Here is a 24,021-nt window from a genome sequence, read left to right as displayed (position 1 = left end):
CCATTGAAGGCGGCATAACAAATCAGCCGGTCACCAAGCATTCACCACCATATGACAAAGCTTAGGCTCGAAAAATCTAGCCTGTGGTGGTGTTCAAACCCACAACAGGAGCATTTCCCAGACTCATGCTCTGCCAACTGAGCTACGCAGGCTCAGTGGAGAATCCACCGAAAGTTGAATCACAAGCACCGATGCCTGACTCATATGCTGCACATGTCAGCTTTGTAGTAGGGCAGGCCTGCGCAACTCAAAATAACGCAAGGGCCACAACGGAACATATAAATGTTTCGCGGGCCGCATGCTAACGTATTTTAAATGTTTGTAAAGTAAAATCTGCGAGCACTTGGCCGGAAACCGTACGTCTCTGTATAAGTCTATAATAACTCTATTGGAGTGTACCACAATACTGTTTTAAAAGCTTATTGGTCATGCTGGATATAACTGTTATAACCAAGGCAAAATTTGAAATTTATTCTGTCTATCTCTTATAGTTATAACTTTCTTTCGTCGCTGACAAACAATATCACATGAACGAATAAATTTTCTTAAGCATCAACAACAACCCAAAGAACACAATTTGTAACTAAAATTCAATGAGAGATGTTGCATCTTTTGTTGGCAACAAGCGCGTCGTAATCAGGCACAAGGCTGGAACTTGAAATTTTTAAGATATCCTCCAAATGTCAGCAAGTGAAGATCGCTGTTTGTTTTTATTAAAGTTTAATACAGAGAAAGTTTGTTCACATATGTAAGTGCTGCCGAATAAGCTGAACATTTGTTTTGCGAGAGTTACCAAATTTTTAAACTTTTCTTGGTGCAAACACTTGTAAAAGTCTTGCAAATTGCTTTCTTCGTGTTTTCTTTTAAGCAAAGATGAAGCCTGCAAATCAATAACCTCCATTTGCAAATGTGAAGGTGCCTCTTCCGGATCTATGGAAAACGGGTTTTCGACGATTTTAAGCTGCAGTTTTTCTTCACAGGAAAGAGAAAGCCGGTCGTTGAATTCTTTAATAAGGAGTTCGATTTGTTGGGCGTATTTAGTTCCTGTGGCCAAATGCCTTATCTTGCGAAATATGCTGCGAACAGGTCAGAAAATGTACCAATATTCCTTTCAAAAGTTGACTTTTGAAAAGTCTCAACTTAGCTTTGAATCCATTTATTGCGACAAGAAATTCGAAAATAAGTGCTCCTTTTCCTTGAAGCCTAATGTTGAGCTCATTCAAATGTGCAGCAATGTCGCAAAGAAAACACAAATCTTCGTTCCAAGAAGAATCATTGAGCTCGGAAAATCGCTTTTGCGGATCTGTTTTAAGAAAACTTGTTATTTCCTCTTTCAAACCTATGAACCTTTTCAACACTTTTGCTCGGCTTAGCCACCTCACATCTGTATGGTACACCACGTCACCATATTCTGCACCAGCTTCTTCAAGAAACGATTTAAATAGTCGATGCTCCAGTTTCCTGGTTCGGATGTAATTTACAATGGAAACAACAACAGACATCACATGGTCAAATTGCAATACCTTGCTGCATAGCACCTGTTGGTGTATTGGTGACAAATTATTTTTCTACCGATAAATGATTGCAGACAAGCCATTGCTCCATTTTTACACCCACACATAGCAGGAGCACCGTCAGTGCACATTCCAACCAAATTTTTAAAATCACTGGATAGTTTGGTAGTAATGCAATCAACGATTTCGTTGCAGATTTCTTTTCCAGTCGTCCGACCTTGCATAGACTGCATACCAGCAAGCTCCTCAGATATGTTGAAATTGTCATCAATACCTCTTATAAACACCAAAAGCTGTGCTGTATCAGTACAATCTGTGCTTTCATCCACAGCCAACGAATAGAATGCGAATCCTTTAATTTTTTCATGCAGCTGGTCGGTCCAGTTTTGTGCAATATCTTCAACTCTTCTTTGTACAGTTGATCGAGATAGGCTAATTTTTCGAAATGTATTAAGATTTTTTGGGCAAATCGATGAAACAGCACTCAACATGCATTTTTTAACAAACTCGCCCTCTGTGAAACTTTTTCCTGCTGCAGCAATTTCCCTGGCTATCTCAAAACTCACTTTGGTAACAGATACACTTTCATTGCCCGGAAGCTTGAACAAGTTTTGTTCTGAGCAAAGTTTCTGACGTAAACTCTCTGCTTTAAGACTCTTTTCACTGGTGCCCATCTAATTTTGTGAGGTCCGGGTGATTACCTTCGAAATGGCGTCTGAGGTTATACTCTTTCGGAACGGAAATTACATTTCGACAGACAAGACACATTATTTTTGTCTGCACCACCGCAAATAAGTATTTGCTTGTCCATTCTGGATTAAACACTCTGCCCTCACTTTCAATCTTTCTTTTCTTGTTTTCAGCCATTTTGGACAATCCCAAAATAGCCTACTTGCCCGCGCACATAAGATTAGACCAGGCTCTTCTATAGATACTAAACGCTATAACCAAGCTTTGTGTGTGAAACAAATATGGGATTGTTTCGTAATTAATAAAACAATGAATAGAAGTAAGATTACTCATTTAGAAGTCAAATAAGGGAAAATGTTATTATTATACAACATCGAATGCATGGCGGCATAACATTTTTTTAGGTTCAATGTAAAGTATTTTAAAATCTTCTTGCGGGCCGCATGCGGCCCCCGGGCCGTATGTTGTGCAGACCTGTAGTAGGGGATCGCCAGATTGATCAGTATCAGTTAAGATGAAATTCATAACTTGAATCAGCCCTGAAGCATATATAAATCACAGTTTTCAAGCCCATTGAAACCATAGGCGCCGACTTTAAATTTTTCCAGGGTATGCCATATAAATGACGTCACGAAATAGCAAATTCATTTTCTGTCGCTACATATGATGAGACTATGTTAAAGCTTGCATTATATAAGTTTACACACCATAGTTCCACTACCAGGTCCTCCTGCTGGTGTTTCAATTCAACGCATGTTTGTGCGTGGTAGCATTACAAAATAATGAGACCCACTTGCCGAAGTTACGAGGAGGTGGAACAATAAAGATAAAAAAGATTTCGATCAGACGTCACCTTACATCGCCAATTACTATAGTGTTTAACATTTATTTTCTCTGTGATAACTAATACAAAAATGCTTTGTTGTCACGCAACAAAGCCCACACACTTCATTACGAAAATCGTTTTATACGTTATAAAGTCGTTTGTTTCGTTTACAGCGTGTCGCCTATTTAACGCAGTGAATCATATGCGACGCATTATTAACTTTAAAGTTTAGTGTACTTCAAATGATGTCCTAAACTGCAAGAAACTTTTGACAAGCTAACACGTTAATTTTTTAATTTTTTTAATCAAAAAGTACCAACCTTTGTGACGTAACAATCAGCGTTGTTGTTTTTGCGGTTGAAACTAATTCCATTGCTTCTTGAAGACGTTACAATTGTTGCGATTGTAATGAATGCGAATAATTCATGGGTTGTGAAACAAAAACCGCGATTGAAATCAATTGTCTACGGTACTTGTTGGCTCGTATCAGAATAATTTCCACAAAGCATATAACGCATGACTAACGTTAGCCTGATTCTCGGGTATGCGGCATGCCTGGCATACCCGTGTTCGGCGCCTATGATTTCAACCTATATCACCCCTGGTTATCCCACTATTCCCTAAAATAAGGTTATTTTTTTTGTATGTGCAAAGACAATATGTGTTAAGCCACCGATCTACGTAATAATTCATGTTCCAACAGACAAATCATTAAAATGTTACTTTATTGAGTTTATTATGGGTCCCCTTTCCTGAAGGAGACACATATTGTTTTTGTCCGTATTTTTTTCTGTTTAACGCTGGTTTGTTATACGCGCTTGGTCAAGGAAGAGTGAAATTTGGACAGATGTTTGTTATTAATTTATTTAGTTATATGCTTTGTGGGTTGGTGCAATGTAAGGTTTCATAAAGAATTTTGTAACTTTTAATTGGATTCACCTATTTTCACCTCTTAAACCCCAAAATATACATTTCTGTCTAATGCTGGTTTGTATGTGTTTGGTAAAGAAAGAGTGCTTTAAATATATTCAAATTTACATAGATGTTAGCCGTTGATCTAAATTTGATCCTCCTGACCGTAAATGACTCAGTGGTTCACCCACAGCCCCCCAAAACGTAAAATTTTTAATACGGCTAATATTTTTAATAATCTAGGAGAATCATGCTTTGTTGGGTGGTGCCATGCAAGGTATTCTAAAGAATTTTTGAACTGTTTATTGGATTCACCCCTTAAACCCAGAAGTAATCGGTTTCAGGTTTACATCTAAAAATACAAGCCCTAATGTGCCGAAAATTTAAACAATTGTTTGCAATAGGTTACTCGTTTAGTATTTAACATTTTGCCTTAATCAACCAAATGGTTACCTTTACAGCCCATAATATGTGTACACTGTCACTCAGATAGAAGTCCAAAGGAAGTAACACACTGGCTTACGATTATGGCGGTTTAATGCAGAGCGGTAGGGTTCAGCTTGACGTCCGGACAGACGATTTACGAGACAGTCATTTTATTTATTAGAAATCAGCTGTTTTTGTGCAGCAATGCCACTATGTTTTATTAAGTTATCATGTGCATTTTCTTTTGGGCGAAGGTTTTACACTTGAGACTTGATCTAAACTCGATAAACATGCTGAGGTTTCGTAAATGTCAAGCAAAACTTTGTTGATCAAGATAAGGATGAAAAAAATAGTCTTGACTTTTTCGAAAGCTGTGATAAATGGTCTTTAAAATCTCGTTGCCAGCTTGGCTGCGGCATAGATCACTAAGGTATTGTTGAACACTAAGGACTGCTATTGACGGTGTCAAAAGGTCATTAAACAGTTGTTCGGTGTCTGAATCAAAGCATGGGGGGTTAAATTCAAAGTATTTTTTTCCATTCTTTTTTACTGTTTTTGTAATTATATGACATTTATAATGCAAAACGAATACAGACAAAACTTTTTTAAAGTTGGGTTAATGCTTTCTAATAAATTGTCCTTAAGATTCTAAAATTAATATTATTTGTTTACCATAAATTCGCACAAATATGAGTGTGGGGACCCATCCGTTTTTGTTTGCAAAAGCAATCATATGTGTAGATCAAATGATGTGTATACTAAATTGGTAAATAGGATATAGAATATATAAAAAGGAAGTATATTAGAAAGCCACCTTTTCTAGTTTTTTATATTTTGAGTTTATTTATTAACAGATATTTGGAAGATCTTGATGAACCATTTGATTCCAGTCAACTACGTAATCGCACCTTACAGGTATGACATTTTTCAGCAGTTCAAACTGAAAACATTTTCCTGTTCATTGTAGAATTATGCTTGGTTATGGGCTCCCATCCTTCCCATCTTTATTTTTTCTTTTCTCGATTCGGTGCCCAGAGTTGCGCTTGTTATGGGTCCCCTTCCCTAAAGGGGACACATCTAGATTTTACTTTTTTTCTCTGGTGAAGTTTGTCCCTGCACTTTTGACATGAGATCTTTGGTGGATTTGGATGAAACTTTTACAGGTGGTTGATATGGTCATGTACACATGCCATCTGCTTCGTTTGAGGTAATAACCCTAGTATTAAGCCCGCTAGCCCTGAAAGTGTAAAATGTTTTTTGGTATGTTGCTGGGCACCACAAACAAAAGATTTCTGTGTTGTAAAAGTGTAATAAAGGTAACAGAACATATGTTTGTGCATTGTTTGTTTTTTAAACATAGAAGTTAAGGGGGGGAGTTAACAGCCTTATTTCGTCAGAAGCGTTAGTGGCTGTTGCCAAAAACACCTCTAGTGGTTAAAATTTTAAACATCGGCTGATTTGGATAATTGTTAATTATACAGTATTTTCTGGACTGTTTGTCTATTCTTGCTAAACAATCTCAATTAATTCCTTGGCAGCAGTTGTTTGTGTCGAGTTAGACATACCAAAGGTATAAATTTGTTTATTGTGAACTGTGAAACCCTCAGAAATAGTTGGAAGAAACATTTAAAATGTATAGATCACTCTGACTTCATTTTCCAATAGTAATAAGTGCTGATTTCTAAATTGTAGATAGTAAAATACAGCAGCACATTAGAAAAGTCCTTTGTATGACTGTACAAATCTGTTAAATTTGTTTCATTTGAGTCTCTTGTATGTTATAAGTATAAAAAACGACTAATTTGTATAACTTTGCACCAGTTGGACGAACAACTGAATTAAATATGCAACTTGGTGTATGGAACGTATGTTTAGCATTAACTACAAATTCTCCCGTTATATTCGGCACCAAATTAAAAAAACTAGAAATCATTTCAAGTTGACCTACTTGTTCTCCTAAGCGTATTCAAACTGTGCCATGCGAATCGAAATTCGGAGAAGTCTAATACGCTTTGCCTTTTTTCTTTTTCGAAAACGAGAGAAATGCGTATCGAATACACTTAAATGCTCCATGTAAAAAGGCTTACTGTGTCAGAATAGGCTGAAACTTGTATGTAGAATGTGTCATTTATTGTTGTCGATTGTTGTGTTTTACCCTGTAGCCCCACTATTTACCCCATCAACCCCTAAAATGGGTGAAATTTCTAAACAATGTCAAAATTTGATAAAATTTATAGCTTCAACATTTACCCCACTAGCCCCCTAGAATGAGTGAGTTTTTTACAGTGTCGTAATTGGATGAAATTTGGACAGTTTGGAGAATTTTCTATTTATACATGTCCAATGCTGTGTTTTACTTAATTATGGGTCCCCTTCCCTGAAGGGGACACATTGATTTTACTCAAATTGTTTTTGTTTGTTCTTTTTTTCTATTCTTTTTTTTTCTTCCCAAAGTTTGTCCGACTCGTTTTTCCATCAAATGTTTGATGGATTTGGCTGAAATTTACACAGATGGTAGATATAGTTATGTAGATGTGCATCCCACTTTGTTTTTGTTGATAACCCCATTATTTACCCCGCTAGCCCCCTAAAAAGGGTTATTTTCTTCCCAAAGTTTGTCCGACTCGTTTTTCCATCAAATGTTAGATGGATTTGGATGAAATTTACACAGATGGTAGATATAGTTATGTAGATGTGCATCCCACTTTGTTTTTGTTGATAACCTCAGTATTTACCCTGCTAGCCCCCTAAAATATGTTATTTTCTTCCCAAAGTTTGTCCGACTCGTTTTTTCATCAAATGTTTGATGGATTTTGATGAAATTTACAGAGATGGTAGATATAGTTATGTAGATGTGCATCCCACTTTGTTTTTGTTGATAACCTCAGTATTTACCCCGCTAGCCCCCTAAAATGGGTATTTTTCTTCCCAAAGTTTGTCCGACTCATTTTTCTATTAAATGTTTGATGGATGTGGCTGTAACTTATACATATGGTAGATAAAGTTATGTAGATGTACATCCCATTTCGTTTGTCCAAATAACCCTAGTATTTACCCCGCGAGTTTGTAAACAGTGTCAGAATTGGCTGAAATTTGGATAGCTTGTAGAGTATGCCATTTATAGTTGTCGATTGTTGTGTTCAGCCCTGTAGCCCTAACATTTACCCCACAAGCCCCCAAAGTGTAAAATGTATTTGTATGTTTCTGGACACCACAAACGAAAGATTTCTGTTGCTCAATAGTGTTACAAGGGCAAGCAGTTGTATGCTACTCGTTTGTGACTTTGTAGATTGCTTGGTGAACGTTTTTGTGCCATGGCAGTTAGGGGGTTGTGCCCTATGACATCAGAAACATTAACGTTTGTGGGTCAAAACACCTCTAGTGGTCGACATTTTAAACATTGGCGGATTTGGCTGAAATTTTGCAGTACTATTGATTGAGACATTGAGTTTTCTATTTTTTTAGTTTGTGTGTCGGACCCACTAGTTACCCTACTAGCAGGGTGTTGTTGAGGGCCACACTAAATGGCTTGGCGGGCCGGATTTCAGGGTGTTGTTGAGGGCCACACTAAATGGCTTGACGGGCCGGATTGTGGCCCGCGGGTTGCACACCCCTGATTTAAACCAGTGTTTCATACCGGAACGAAACCAAATAACGTTTTTCGTTCTGAGCAAATTATTTATTTCGTTCTGGACCGATATTTTCATTTCGTTCCGGTCTGACCGAAATAAATTTATAACGGTATTTTTCGGTATTTAGGTCTTAACAAAAGAACATTTCTTGGCTGTCTTTACAACTATTAAGTAAAAGAAGAAAAAAAGTTGCAACACACAAGAATTATTGTCGGTAGTTGTTACGTCACATAACATTTGTCAATGATGGTCAAACGGATGTGAATTGCAGGAGCTTCAATTTTTATCATAGCTTAACGGCGCGAATTTTTCAGCAGTTTTTTCATGTTAACTGTCCAGAACGAAATACCGGAATAAAAAATAACGGTATTTCGTTCCGTTCCGGTATTTTGAATATTTTTTATTTCGATATTTCGTTCCGGTATTTGAGCCAAAAATTATTTATTTCGTTCCGGTATAACGTTCCGTTCCGGTATGAAACACTGATTTAAACGCTTGTTATATCACTATTGGCGATTAGATACGCCAACAAAAAAGGATCTGGACGGCTTTGAGATAACAACTCCTAGTTATCGCACAGCGGTAAACTGAACGCCGAATTCCCCTAATAACTTTTCGAAAATATTTGGTTGAGATGTGTCATTTTCAAAGTTGAAATTAGATGCATTATTTGGTGTAGAATGCAAACATACATCTACATCTTTTTCGTGTACGTTACTTCCGGAGGCTTTTACTATCACATCGTCGTTTTTTATTCGAAAAACTCGACCTGTTCGACTTTCACATAGAGATCATCAATCCGGTTAATCGCATATTTCATTGAAAACTGATCCGAATATCCGCTTTATGCGATAAACTGGTATGCAATTAACCGGACGATTTTCTTAACAAACGATGGGCGATGGTTTGGGATTTTAATTGTATTGCAATTAAACAGATTATGGGATTAACCACATTCGTCTGTACTGTTTTACTGCTTTTATTTATTTTAGCTTGTTTGTTTTAGCACTTATTATGGGCCCCTTCCCTGAAGGGGACACATATTGTTTTTGTCTATATTTTTATTATTATGGGTCCCCTTCCCTGAAGGGGACACATATTGTTTTTGTCCGTATTTCTTTTTTCTGTCTAACGCTGGTTTGTTAAATGCATTTGATCAAGAAAGAGTGCTTCAAATTTATTCAAATTTGGACAGATGTTAGTTATTAATCTAAATTTGATCCTCCTGAAGTTTGACTCCGAATTACCCAGCGGTTCACCCACAGGCCCCCAAAATGCAAAATTTTTAAAACATGGTTTGTTACATGCGTTTGGTCAAGAAAGAGTGCTTCAAATTTATTCAAATTTGGACAGATATTAGTTATTAACCAAAATTTGATCCTCCTGAAGTTTGACCCTGAATGACCCTGGGGTTCACCCACAGGCCCCCGAAACGTAAAATTTTTAACGCTGGTTTGTAACACTCGTTTGGTAAAGAAAGAGTGCTTCAGATTTATTCAAATTTGGACATATGTTAGTTATTAATCCAAACTTGATCCTCCAGAAGTTTGACTCCGAATTACCCAGCGGTTCACCCACAGGCCCCCGAAACGTAAATGTGTCTAACGCTCGTTTGGTCAAGAAAGACACTGTAGGCAGAAGTCCCAAGAGAGTAACTCACTGGTTTACGATAGCAGGAGGGCTCAGCTTGACGTCGGACAGACGTTTTACGAGACGTCGTTTTGGTGATCAGAAATCAGCTGTTTTGCACAGCAATGCTATTTTGTTTTATTGAGTTATCACTCACATTTTCAGTTTTGGCAAAGGTTTCACACCTTTGACGTGATTTAAACCTAATAAGCGTGCTTCGGCTTCGTATATGTCAAGCAAAACTTGTTAATCAAAATAAAGTTGAAAAAATAAACTTGACATTTTTGCAAGATAAATGTTTTTTTTAAATTCTCGTTGTCAGGTCGGCCGCCGCATGACCACGGGTTACTTAAGGTCAACTAGTAGGTATTACTAACGCAGTTTAGAACTTTCTTTCGTCATAACGTAGCGTTTTTTTTGGCAATAAATTTAGGAATCAACACTCAAGGCATGTATAAATTAGGTTAAACGGCGTTGTTGAACAGTAAGGACGGCGTGCTATTGAAAACGGTGTCAATAGGTCAAACAGTCGTTTGGCGTGTGCACCCTGAGAGGTTACTACAGGTCAATGGTTTTGCGAAACAAAGTTAAATGAAAAACAAATTGTTATGTGTACACTTGTAGCAAATTGCTTTTTAATTTAAAGTGTCTGTAACACAACTGTTACAGCTTTCTAAAAAAAATATGTTTAAAACCCGACCTTGGACGACAATATCTGGGTCAAAGCAAGAGATTAAATTAAAGTATTTGTTTCGTTCTTTTTTAATGTTTTTGTAATTATATGACAATAATAGTGCAAAAAGAATACGAACAAAAATTTTTTATGCTTGGGTTAATGCTTGCTAAAAATTTGTCCTTAAAAATCTAATAGTTACCGCAACATTTGTTTCATTTGATCGCACAAACACGCGTGTGGGGACCCATTAGTTTTTGTTTACAAAAACAATCATATGTGTAGATCAAATGATGTGTATAGTAAATTGGTGAATATCGTACAGAATATATAAAATGGAAGTATATCAGAAAGCCACCCTTTAGTTTTTATATGCTTTGTCAGTTGGTGTAATGTAAGGTTTTTTAAAGAATTTTAAAAAAAAACACGTTTAGTTAGATTCACCCATTTTCACCCCAAAAAACCCCAAAATATTCCTTACTGTCTGACGCTGGTTTGTTATACGCGTTAGGCCGGGATAGAGTGCTTCCAGTTATTCAATTTTACACAGATGTTAGCTAGTGATCTGAATTTAATCCTCCTGAAGTTTGACCCTGAATCAGGGGCGTATCCAGAAATTTTTAAAGGGGGGGGTCCAACGTTTTATTTTGGGAAATTCCCTAATGATGTCATTATACGTCATTAGATCGCTTTGAAAAATTTTCCACACAAAAGTGCTAAACCGCACGAGACTGAATACGTAATTGACACATCAAAATGCCACTAAATTGTCACTTATTTCATTTTCTGGTTCAAAACGACGCGTTAAGCGGCAAAACGCTTCAAATGTCAAAAATTGTAAGCAGGCCCAAAACCGAAACCCGGTCCAACTTTCGACTCTACAGCAAAACTGCAATCAGGCAATCAAAATCGTTGCTTAAAAAACGGGCAGCAATTTCTAAAGAACTGAACGCCTTTCTGAAGCGGCAATCTTACTGTTAAGTTGCGCAATGTCACGGATGCACTAAAGTTGCTAACTGCAGAAGGCAAAAATTGTGCCTGGCGAGTAACAAATTACGTTTACCTGTGTGTGGCAAACTAATACGTGTTTGTCAGGTCGAAACTGTTAAGTTATTTTATTATTAACAAAGTTAACAGAAACAATACAACATTAAACGTTTTTAACCATTTTTACTCAGTTTACATTGTTTTACTGCAAAAACAGTTGCATTTAGTATACATTTAACACTAACAAAAACAAATTAAAACCAGCGTTCTAACCGGAACGTAACTTTTCGCTTGTTAGCGCATAAACCTCCTTGTTAAACCCTTGTTACGTCACAATTGGCGATTAGATAAGAAGCGAATACAAGAGATTGAAAGCTCACGGCTTTGAGATAACTCCCTGTTATCACGCAACGGTAACGGAACGATTTGAGCCTATTTAATTTACGCACAAAATTTTTGAAAAGGGGGGGGTCCGGACCCCCAAACCCCCCCCCCCCCCCCCCTTGGATACGCCACTGCCCTGAATGACCCAGCGGTTCACCCACAGGCCCCCAAAAATGTATTTTTTTAAAAACGACAAAGTACATAATCTAGGAGTTTCATGCTTTGTTGGTACGTATTCTAAAGAATTTTCCAACGTTTTATTGGATTCACCCATTTTTCATCCCCTTAAACCCCGAAATAATTGGTTTAGTTTTACGCCAGAAAAACAAGCCCTAATGTGCTGAAATTTTAAACAATTGTTTGCAGTAGGTTAATTGTTAGTTTTTAAATTCATAGTGTCTGTAATACAACTGTTAGGCTTTCTCAGAAATTTGTGTTTAAAAACTGACCTTGGACGACAATCTCAAGGTCAAAGCAAGAGATTAAATTCAAAGTATTTTTTTGTTCTTTTTAATGTTTTTGTAATTATATAACAATAAGGATTCAAAAAGAATCCGGACAAAACTTTGTTAAAGTTGGGTTAATGCTTTTTAATATTATTTGTCATTCAGAATCTAAAAATCATTCAAAATCTAAAAAAGCAACATTTGTTTACCGTAAATCCGCACAAACAAGCGTGTGGGGGCCCATTCATTTTTGTTTGGAGAAACAATCATATGTGTAGATTAAATGATGTGTATAGTGGTAAATAGGATATAGAATATATAAAATGGAAGTTTATTAGAAAGCCACCTTTCTAGTTTATTACGATATTGTTTTTTAAAGTAGTTAATGACGTTATTGAACATTTAACTTTTTAATCATGCAATTTTTTGTTGACATGTTACACTGTAACAAATCTTCCGATAGTGTGGCCCTCAACTAACTTAAAAGTTTGTTTTTTGCCCTTAAAGTTGTTTGAGATTGACATCCTTTTTCTAAAGTACTTTGTAACTTTTAGTTCAATTCAACCATTTTTCACCCCTTAACCCTGAAATATCCATTTTTAGGTTTACTGGTTCTGCCCTAATGTGAAGAAATTTTAAACAATTGTAGTGGGATCCTCATTTAGTATTGAAAATTTAAGCCTGGTTGGTTGACTGGTCACCTTTCCAGCCGCAAATATGTAAGACCTCAGACACTATGGTGCAGAAATATCAAGGAAGTAAATCACTGGTGTATGATTGTGGCGACTTAGTGCAGAGCGGGAGGTGTTTGCTTTGTTTCACGCATGGTCAGCGCAGCAATGCTATATGGTTTATTATGGGTCCCCTTCCCTGAAGGGGACACATATTGTTTTTGTGTATATATTTTTTCTTTTTCCCTGATTTAACGCGAATTTGTTCCCATGATTTGGTCAAGAAAAAATGGTTTAAACTTTTTCAAATTTACACACATTATAGATATTGGCCTAAAGATGGTCCATATGAATTTTGACCCAGTTTGATCCATCGGTTCACCCACAGCCCCCAAAAACGTGAAATTTTTAAGACGGCTATACTTGCTAAAGCAGATGATTCTGGAGTTTCATACTTTTATATATCCATTTTCACCCCTTTACCCCCAAATATTTGTGTGTTTGTTCACATGTTAGTGAGGTCAGAAATACAAGACTTAACCTGCTGAAATTTTTGAACAGCTGTGGATAGAGTGCTCCTTGTTGGCTGTTAAAAATTTTTAGTGCAGTTGGCTCAGTAATTACTCTTACAGCCCCAAATATGTTTATACTTGCTGTCTTTTGTCAAATTTGTGCTCGCTCAGTGCAATGGGAGTGATTGACGATAGTGGCGCATGGAAAAAAAATGCCTCTGCTTCGCGCATGAACGCAGTCATCACTTGACCATTTTCTCACTGGTTGGAGTGAAGATGTTACGATGTTAGTTATATTGCGCTGTAAACATTAATGTAGGTCAACTTATTCGTGTTTTCGAAACGCAGCGACAACGCAACACGATTTGTTACACCTGTGTAACATGACTTCTCAAACTGAAAACGTTATTAAAACTGTTGCGGTACAGGTTTTGGACATAAAAAGCCCAGCTAAGCAATCATATTGTTGGCATGTAAAAACTTAACGGTGCCAGGGAATGCTTTGTGCGGATTAAAAAATCACAATTCCACAAACAAAGGGCTATTACGGAAAAAAAATGTTGAAACGTTGTTAAAAGTTTCTGGCTGATTTTGTAACTGGACTGTTACAAAACAAAAGTTTATAAATATTTCTTTAATATGACAAATGTCATCTGTGCAATTCAAATTCTTACCTAGCATATACATGCGCCATTCATCCTGTTACGAATTCAAAATATATATGTGTGGGGGGACCCATTGGTTTTTGCTTGCAAAAACAATTATGTTATAACAGGCCACAAAAATATTGGTACCAAACTAAATCTATCCATCAAATATATATCCCTTACAATTATAATGAATGGTGCATAAATATGGCACATATTTATTTCTGTAAAATGGAATATATAGGAAAATCACTATTCCAGTTTAACAATGATTGTGCCCTATTTTTACTGTTACCATATCGCATGTGCACATGTGTGGGGATCCATTAGATCAGGGGTGTCCAACCCGTAGCCCGCGGGCCATATGTGGCCCGCAGGAAGGTTGTGGGTGGCCCGCGCAGTATTTTTTGGAACGACTTATATTATTAACTTAATCGCCCACGTAATTTATGAAAAATTTTCATTCCGAAAAATTAGCATTTATTTTTTGGTTTAAGTTTTTGTTAGCAGAGTGATATACAACTGTTCACGGAGACTCGCGCAAAACATATTTAGCAGTGAAATATCTTCCACACTCTGCAGTAATATAGATTATGCCAAATAGAAAACGAAAAGCAAGTAAACGCTAACTGAATATTCCAAGAAGGGGGACATATAACTTGAAATCCCCTGTAAGATCAGTAATTTCTGATAGCCATATGGCAAACTCACTTTGCATTGTTACATTGTTCATCTTACCGAATATTGCCAAACTTGTTAGAGATAAACAGTGCCAAACTTTATTTTGAAATGTCGACATGTAGTAAAAACTTTGTAGACTTTACTGTATCTTGGTGTGTTTATTGTTCTTATACTTGTAAACGAAGATAATACACGTTTCTAAGATATGAATTCCGGTAACAGGATTTTAGTTATAAATTACAAAACAGCCGTTTCTAAGATTACAAATTAGCAGTAACAGTGTAACACTTAAGTGGCCCGCGCAATTATTCGTAAACCGCATGTGGCCCTTTGACCAAAAAGGTTGGACACCCCTGCATTAGATTATGCTTGCAGAAACCATTACGTCATAAAGTGCCAGGAAAAAGATGGGGACCTAATAAAATGTATGTGCCAAATATATATCCATTATAAATGTAGTAAATGGTATATGTGATACATCGTTAAATATGATGTAGTATATATACAATGGCAATATATATATATATATAGGAAAACCACTATTCTAGTTAGGTTAGCATGCGCATTTATAGTTTTGGCGAATGTTTTATATCTTAGAAGTGATTAAAACACGATTAGACAAAACATTGTTGTGAAAACATAAAGGTCAAAAATTGAATGATATGAAAGCTGTGATAAATGGTCATTGAATGGTCATGGTCAGCTTGACCACTGATTGACGAGAGGTCACTGAAGGTCAACTTGTAGGAAAAACTCAAAAAATAACGATTTTTTGTCACAGCGTAACTTCTTTATTTTCAGACAAATAACCTATAGAAACAATCTGTGAATTCTGGAAAAATTAGACAATATGTTATTGTTGAATGCTTAAAACTTCATGCTATTGAAAAATGTGTGAAAGATCATTAACAGTCGTTCAACGAGAGGTTATTGTAAGTCAACATATGATTTGGAAACAAATGTTAGTGAACAACGATTTGTTATGTATACCTTTGCTGCAAAATGGCTCCTTAATTTTTAGTGTTTCTAATACTGTTAGCATTTTCTAGGAAAAGTTTTAATTGTTTTAAATCTGGCCTTGAAAGCAATATCAAGGTGAAAGCTATTACTACTTTTATATGACAAATATATGACAATATACCGTAATTTTCCAAGTATAGTGCGCCCCCGTGTATAATACGCACCCTAAAAATGGCATGTCGATGCTGGAAAAAAGCCTGTACCCATGTATAATACGCACCCAAATTTTTACTCTTAAATCCGTAAACAAAAAATTATTTCAGAAAAAAGATCATCTTTTGAAACAACCGGATGTTATTCTGCCGGTCAGTATCACTGCGCATGCGCTCGCAAACTCGAAAAAAAATGTTTAGGAATTGTGTAGGGTACATCGTGACAGCAAACGAGATCTTACTGGTCGCGTTCAAGCGGAACCGATCTTAATACTTGCAGAGAACATTTTTATTTTTAAAACACAAATGAAGTTTAATATGTATCAGATTAAAATACCTAAAAATCAGAATAATTAAATTCAAACTTATATACAAAATTTTAGTTCGATCCGTTGCATATCGGCAATGATATCACCCCATTTGCGTTGTCGCTAAATGGGCAGTGTGCAGTATTTGACAATAACACACCATCAAGGATTGCACCATCGCATCAAACGATGTGTCGTCAATTATGAATTTTACTGACTAAGTGTGTTGGGCAGGATAGCTAAATGTGATGCGCGATTGACAACAAACAAGAAGAAAGGTGTGATTTAAAGTTTTATTTCGAGGCAGATTTTCTTCAAAATTTGTTGTACCCATGCATAATGCGCACCCTAGATTTTAGGACAATAAATTAAGTAAATTTTGCGCATTATACATGGAAAATTACGGTAATGATTTATAAAAAATATGGACAAAACCTTTTGGTTTGATGCTTTCTACTAATTTTTGCTTGAGAATCTAAAATTAACCAGAACATTTTTATTGTGTAATCAATTTCCATAAACACTTGTGTGGGTACCCCTTCGTTTTTGCTTGCAAAAACAATCATGGGCGTATATCAAATGGCATGTACAGTAAATCGGTAAATATGATGTAAAAAACATAATATGAAAATATATAGGAAAAACCACCTTTCTAGTTAACATTTGATTATATATGTATATTTTATGTGTATCAGTTTTCTGCTTTGTGCACATAAACATGCTCCAATGTCCCAGTTCAGGGTTTTAGAACTAAAAATATTGAAAAACACATTTCATGGTAAAGGTCCACAATGCACCAGGTTCATCATTAGTAGAAAATTCGATGTACTTGAATTTTTTAATGTTTTTTGGTGTTTCGAATTTTTAAAATCAGTGTCAATGTTATTTGTATGTTTAACATTTTAAAATAGTATCTTTTTGAAACATGTTACATTTAGGTGATTGAACAAGATAAAATTTTTTTATGACAAGTGTTAAACCAGGGGTGGGCAAACTTTTCAGTGCAAGGGCCGCATTCAAAAGTTCCTAATCTTATCGGGCCGCATAGTATTTCACCGCAACAGCCACCAATTGCTTGCTTGTTTTTTTTTAAATAACTAGTGTAAAGAATTAGGTTTATATCATGTATATACAATTCAAAGCCGTTTAAAATGCTCATATTAATAATTTCCAACTTGGTGCATAAGTTTAGCTGAATGGAGCTAGCTGTTTATGACGTCATGATCGGTATTGTGACGATTGCGGTGCCTGTTTTTTCGCATTGTTTGCACACAATAAGCGGTTCTTAGGCTGGTAATCTTTTTTTCTTTCTCACGAAATCTGTTTTTGGCAGTTTGAAAACCGAAATATTTGGCAGAATAGTTTTAGTTACGTCATGGCAGCCTGTACATGTATTTTAACATACATGGTCACGGCCGCACAAACTAGTCTCCGCGGCCGCATGTGGCCGTATGGCCGCAGGTTGTACACCCCTGATTTAGCAAAATATTAACATAGTATATTTTCAGCTATGTGCAAATACGTTTGTTGTCACTTTGTTTACACAAACATTGGTTGAAACGTTACAATTGTAATTGTTTCAAAATAAACAAGCATTTATTGCAACATAGGCTACACCACGTTTTTTTGTTAAAAAATTCCTTGCGCCAACATTAAACAAAGCGAGTCGCTTTTAGTATCCATCTTAAGTGTGGTGTGGTTTGTGTTAACGACTCTAAAGCCGTATTTAATGTCCGTTTGCAATGTACTGCAACGACCTAAACTTGATCCAAAGTGACCAAAGTTTTGACGTCAACAGTACAAAGTGGGCTGTATTTGAAAACGTGAATAGCTTTTACTTTTATCGAACGAAGAAATTGTTTTAAGTGAATATGTGCATGATAACGTGGCAGAAACAACAGGTTAAAGCACGTAAACATCCCCGGTAGTTTTTGAAAACTACGCCTGTGGTTATAATACTATTCAGCGTTGCTCGGTAACTTTCTCTTTAAAATTTCCCAACATGCGGCCTGCGGGCCGTAGTAGCCGCATGCGGCCCGCGGGCCGTAGTTTGCCCACCCCTGTGTTAAACTGTGATAAACATTACTTGTAGCAACATTACTTGTGGGAAAGATACTGTAATAAACACTGAATGTCTTAGTGCAATTTTGTTTGTTTCTTGCCTAGTGCAATTAAAACAATCTTTACATGACTATGAAAGTTAAAAATCAATTTATTTTTGTGAGATAAATCTTGGAAATGGTGAAGTTATTCCAGGATTGGACATTGGAATTTCTACAATGCGGAAACATGAGATTGCCAGGTTAAATGTTATTATTATAGTGACTCAAAACTGCTCAAAAACAATAATGACTACAAAATTAGTAAATACATCTTGCTTTCACTGTTTTCTTTTTCTTAAAGTTTGTCCATGCACTTACGACAAATCAGGGTTTGGATAAAACTTCTTCAGCTCCTATGATCATGTAGATGTGCCATTTTTTTCGCTTGACTTGTTGGCCCCTTGTTTACAACCTTGGATTCTTGGTTTCTGATGGCAAACAAATGTTATGTAAACGTTGGTTAATACAAGACCACCCAATATAAAATAAACAAAGGGATCTAAAACATTTGAATGTAGGCAGCAGGGTATGTGCAAAGACAATTTGTGCTTAGCCATCTTACACCTTATGTGTTTAATTTCGCACTTTACCATTTTAACTTTAATCACTGCCTAACACAGTGATTTCCAACCTTTTTTGTCACATTCCTCCCTTTGCCCATTTTCGAACTATTCATTCCATGCCATAAGACGAAAAACAAATATAACATAAAAAATAAAAGCATATTGAAATAGACCATATAATTAGGGATGTCCATTTCAGAATCCTTTACAAACATTCTGTAACATTTTCAATGTAATTTTTTTACAGTTTTTATAAATTCCTCCCGTGAAATCATAAAATTCCTCCCTAGGGGGGAATTCCTCCCCGGTTGGGAACCACTGGCCTAACATAAGTTTTTTTTATGGTTTGGTTTAAAAATAGTGGAATAAACCACTTAATTTACACTTATTATAGATTGCTGTGTAATGTTTTTGTTAACATTTTGTTCAGTTAACAAATTGGTTAACCCACAGGCACCCAACACGTTTTATTGAGTTATTACATCACCAAGTGTTTTACAAGCATTTTGTAATTAACAAATAAATAACAGGGGACTAAATTTGATGTAAGTAACAGACAGACATCTGTTGTAAGTATGACAACTGGTGGATGTGGGTAAACACAGTATGTAGAAATTGGCGACAACCGGGCTCTTCTGTTATACTACCATTTCCCAACATTAAAAAAGGCTCTTACTTTTTAATATTGGCAAAAGTCAGCAGCCCTTATGTTCCTAGTGCTGTAATGACAGATAAAATGAAACATATTTAACATATCCATCAGAAATAAAATATCTGTTATTCATAGTTTATGTGTGATGACTGTATAGAAAATGTCAGCCTAGTTTACTTAACAGTTAACATGAATGGTATAAAAGTGAAAATTTCCAAAACTCTACTTTAGGGTAAAGTTATTTAATATTTTAAATATGTTTCATTTCTTAAATTGTCAACTTTTTTGCAGATTTTACATCGAACCAGCTTATGCTTATGGTTTGTTGGGATGTCCACCAAGAATTCCACCTAAAACCCCAATAGTGTTTGAAGTTGAGTTAATATCTTTCACAGACAACACATTATTGGACAACTTTGATGAAATGTCTAGAGAAGAAAAACAAAACTTGTCATTTGAAAGGTCCTAACATTTTGTTGTTTTTATACTCTACTTTTTGTGTTTTTTATGTTTAATGACTTTTATGCTTTACGAAGGGTTCTTGCTGTAATCAAGGAAATTAAGATAGAAGGAAACCAACTTTTTGCCCAGCAAAATTATTTGAAAGCTATTAAAAGGTAGTGAAAAATATTACATTATTACTTTTTCTGTGTGGTTAAGCAGAGAACTAAAATAGCCCTGAAACTTCTACAGGTATATGAGGATCATTAATATTTTGGAAACTGTAAATATGGCTAATAGGGAGCAAGAAGAAGAATGTTTAAAATTTTGTCAAAAGGCTTATCTTAATATGGCATTGTGCAATCTCAAATTGGGAAATTTTGGCAAAGCAATGTCCGCTGGAAAAAAGGTGTTGGATTGGCACAAGGAAAACCCGAAAGCTCTTTATATATGTGGTAAATCATTGCGCCACATGGGTGAATTTGCAAAATCAAGGTACCTTAAATCTCTGTTACATTCAGTGGTGGGATTCCGCCTTTTTGTAACAGAACTGGATGAAAATATGACTTTTGTGATAGAAGCGGCTAACAAACAATTTGAATCCCACCACTGGTTACATCCATTTAAAATATAGTATAATATTTAACTATATGATTTGATATGTTTTTATGACACCCATAGTTTCTCAAATTTGTTTTTTCCACACAGTACTGCAAATTTTTGTAGTAAACTTGAAACATTAAGTAAGATGGAATAAAAAGTAGTGTAATACAATTGTACCTGTCACAGTTTATTTTTGGCACCCAAACTTGCCTTACTGTTTGTTTCATTTTTATCCTTGAAGGGAGTTGACGCATATAATGCTCACAAAGAGTCTGCCATCTTACTGCATGTTTTGTCGCGTGTCTATTAATCATCAGCCATGTCTATATAAGCTGTAGCTGCCAGGCATAATATCAAGTTTATAGAGCTATTCTGGCAAATGTATTTTTATTCAGACGACTCGACGTCCTATACTGTCGCCTTCATCAGGGTAAATACCACCGAATGCGACTAGTACAGTGCACCATAAACAAAGGAAAAAAGAATGAAACGCAGGAACGTCACAACGCTACGCAAACACTGCACGATAACGAATGATTGGGTTTTTGATCTTTGAGCAGGTGCCTGTAGCACGAGTGTCCGATAATATATATCGGGAAGACTGGAAGGTCACTCATCATCCGCCGAAAATAACATCAACGGGATGTTGCCAACAACGACGCGAAGAAGCCGGCCCTTTCCAATCACGCAGTATCACACGGTCACCGTATTGATTTCAATGCGGCGTCTGTTGTGGCCCATGAGCCTGACTACAGGAAAAGACTATTTCTTGAGTCATGGACTAATAACCAACCGGGCAACACAATAAACTTCAAAACAGACGTGATGATTTCAGCGTGCTACAGGCACCTGCTCAAAGATTAGGGGCCCAATCATTCGTTATGGCGCGGTGTTTCCGTAGCGTTGTGACGTTCTTGCGTTTCATTCTTTTTTCCTTTGTTTATCGTGCACTGTACTAGTCGCACTCGGTGGTATCAGTCATTGTCATTATGGGCTTCAGCGGTAGCCCTGTTAGACTCCAAAGAGTGAGATGTTTTGCATAATGACACAGACCACAAACGAAAAGGGTCTGTGGTGTAATCTTGTAATAACGGCAACCGAAAATATGTTATTGTGTGTACCATTAAATTGTACAAAATGTTGGTTTTTAGCACAAGGCAGTCAGGGGGTTGTTGACAGCTCTATGACGCCAAAGGAGTTTTCAGTTGCCGCTTAGAACACCTCTAGCAGTCAAAATTGTAAACATTGGCCAATTGTGACAAAACTTTACAGGACGATTGTTCGCGTCATTGTGGTTTGGTAATTTTTTTTGAAATGAAAAGAAGTGTAGATCCAATTATAAAGAGCATAATCACAACACGTTTTGTTTGATAATTTTTGATATTCCCATTGGACAAAAAACTAGGTTCTATGTCTCTATGGTAGTTTTAAATATTTGATTTGAGCTGTATACACAAAACATGTTTAATTGTTCTTGGCGCCTACACATTTGGCAACTTTGCATGCATGACATTGTTCGAACATTCGTGTATACATCGGTTTGTGCAAAATTGTTTTAAAAGATGAAAGTAGTGAGTAAAATTGGAAAAGGAAACTTTTAGTAACAGTAATAACAAAGCAACAGTGCCTCTAAATCAGAACCAGTCAACATACAGCTTGAAGTTGTTGTCAACCCCAAACTGCCATTTGGTGTCATTTATTATGGGTCCCCTTCTAGAAGGGGACACATATTGTTTTTGTCCGTATTTTTGTTTTCTTTTTTCTGTCTAACGCTGGTTTGTTATACGTGTTTGGTCAAGAAAGAGTGCTTCAAATTTATTCAAATTTGGACAGATGTTAGTTATTAATCCAAATTTGATCCTCCTGAAGTTTGACCCCGAATAACCCAGCGGTTCACCCACAGGCCCCCCAAAACGTATTTCTTTATAAACGGCTATACTTACTGAAGTACAGCATCTCTGAGTGATATGCTTTGTTGTTTGGTGCAATATAAGGTATTTCAAAGAATTTTGTATCTTTTTTTCGATTTACCCACTTTCACACCTTAAACCCCTAATTTTTCATTTCTATCTAACGCTGGTTTGTTAAATGCGTTTGGTCAAGAAAGAGTGCTTTAAATGTATTCAAATTTGGACAGATGTTAGTTATTAATGCAAATTTGATCCTCCTGAAGTTTGACCCCAAACGACCCAGCGGTTCACCCACAGGCCCCCAAAATGAAAAAAATTAAAAACGGCTGTACTGACCCAAGTACATAATCTGTGGGTTTCATGCTTTGTTGGTTGGTGCAATGTAAGCTATTCTAAAGAATTTTGTAACTTTTTATTGGATTCACCCATTTTACCCTTTAAACCCCAAAATAATAAGTTTTAGGCCCAAAATACAAGACCTAATGTGCGGAAATGTTAAACAATTGTTTGCAGTAGGTTAATCGTTCAGTATTTAAAATTTTGCCTTAATCGGCCAAATAGTTACTTTTATAGCCCATAATATGTGTACACTGTCAGTCAGATAGACGTATCAACTCTCAAGGGAGTAATTCGCTTGTTTACGATAAAGGCGGGTGAATGCAGCGGGAGTGCTCAGCTTGACGTCCGGACGGACGTTTTACGACACAGTCTGTGTCGGTAACTAGAAATCAGCTGTTTTTGCACAGCATGCTATGTCGTTATATTACGTTATCAAGCACATTTTCAGTTTTGGAAAATTGTGTTTAAAAACTGACCTTGAACGACAATATCAAGGACAAAGATTAAATTAAAAGTCTTTTTCCCGTTCTTATTTACTGTTTTTTGTGTGTAATTATATAACAATAATGATGCAAAAAGAATACGGACAAAACTTTTAAAGTTGGGTTATTGCCAAAGTTGATTAGGTTTTTCCTTAAAAATCTTAAAATAACCAGGATGTTTGTTCACTGTGAATCCGCACAAACACGCGTGTGGGGACCCATTCGTTTTTGCTTGCAAAAACAATCATATGTGTAGATCAAATGATGTGTATAGTAAATTGGTAAATATCGTATAGAATATATAAAATGGAAGTATATCAGAAAGCCACCTTTCTAGTTTTGTTGTAGAAAATATGACCTAGAAATGGCGTATCTACGTGACTATTGCGTCAGCACACAAACAACTATGATAATATATCCTCTGATTGTAAAACTTTGCACAACCGTTTTACCCTCTATTTACTAGGTTTTTCTCAACTAACAGTTGTTTTTGATTGATTTGATTATTTAGGAGTTTTCTGCTTCGTGCGCATAAACATGCTCCAACGTCCAAGGACGTGGTTTCAGAACTAAAAATATTGGATCAATTTCAAGTCAAGTTTTCAGCCATTGAAAGACAAATGTGTGAAAAGATGTTCCTACCCAAAAAAGCGCAACCCATGGCATAAAAATGTTGGTGGTTAACAAAGTTAACTTTGCTATTTGGAGGACTGGTGTTTGTATCTTCTGCAATTATCGTGGTTGCTTTCTTTCCATAACTTTTTTCACTTAAAATTAAAGTTCAACAAACTTCTTTGCTTTTGGCAGTTTGTATTGTGC

At 36.2% G+C, this 24,021-nt stretch overlaps 1 protein-coding gene, 1 long non-coding RNA gene and 1 pseudogene across 6 annotated transcripts in view; 1 reads left to right on the top strand and 2 right to left on the bottom strand.

Annotated features, from left to right (window-relative positions):
* Window positions 1-23,995, top strand: part of LOC145238847 (inactive peptidyl-prolyl cis-trans isomerase FKBP6-like) — a 37,828-nt gene extending 13,833 nt beyond the window's left edge. Inside the window, exons 5-12 of one of the 5 annotated variants that reach the window (XR_013862194.1) lie at window positions 5,223-5,283; window positions 18,336-18,412; window positions 19,719-19,889; window positions 19,964-20,044; window positions 20,121-20,363; window positions 20,867-20,901; window positions 21,623-22,465; window positions 23,714-23,777. Coding sequence is in view for 4 of the 5 variants with exons in the window: in XM_080102124.1 (XP_079958250.1) it covers window positions 5,223-5,283; window positions 18,336-18,412; window positions 19,719-19,889; window positions 19,964-20,044; window positions 20,121-20,363; window positions 23,714-23,870 (790 nt within the window). In the remaining variant the exon portion in view is untranslated. Of the gene's footprint in view, window positions 1-5,222; window positions 5,284-18,335; window positions 18,413-19,718; window positions 19,890-19,963; window positions 20,045-20,120; window positions 20,364-20,866; window positions 21,009-21,622; window positions 23,637-23,713 lie in introns of those variants that run through there. The other 4 variants (XM_080102126.1, XM_080102124.1, XM_080102127.1 and 1 more) reach the window with 4 other exon arrangements.
* On the bottom strand, window positions 505-2,743 carry LOC145238849 (general transcription factor II-I repeat domain-containing protein 2-like; annotated as a pseudogene).
* On the bottom strand, window positions 18,305-20,873 carry LOC145238850 (uncharacterized). Its single transcript, XR_013862195.1, has 2 exons — window positions 20,649-20,873; window positions 18,305-18,640 (listed from the first exon to the last, which is right to left on the bottom strand). It is a non-coding gene; the product is annotated as an uncharacterized LOC145238850 (long non-coding RNA).
* Window positions 23,996-24,021: the final 26 nt, after the last annotated feature.

The sequence above is a fragment of the Phallusia mammillata genome, chromosome 7 (genome assembly GCF_965637545.1).
Source record: "Phallusia mammillata chromosome 7, kaPhaMamm4.hap1.1, whole genome shotgun sequence".
Taxonomy (NCBI): domain Eukaryota; kingdom Metazoa; phylum Chordata; class Ascidiacea; order Phlebobranchia; family Ascidiidae; genus Phallusia; species Phallusia mammillata.
The sequence above is the reverse complement of the archived record's forward strand: the minus strand, read 5'-3'. Positions and strand labels throughout refer to the sequence as shown.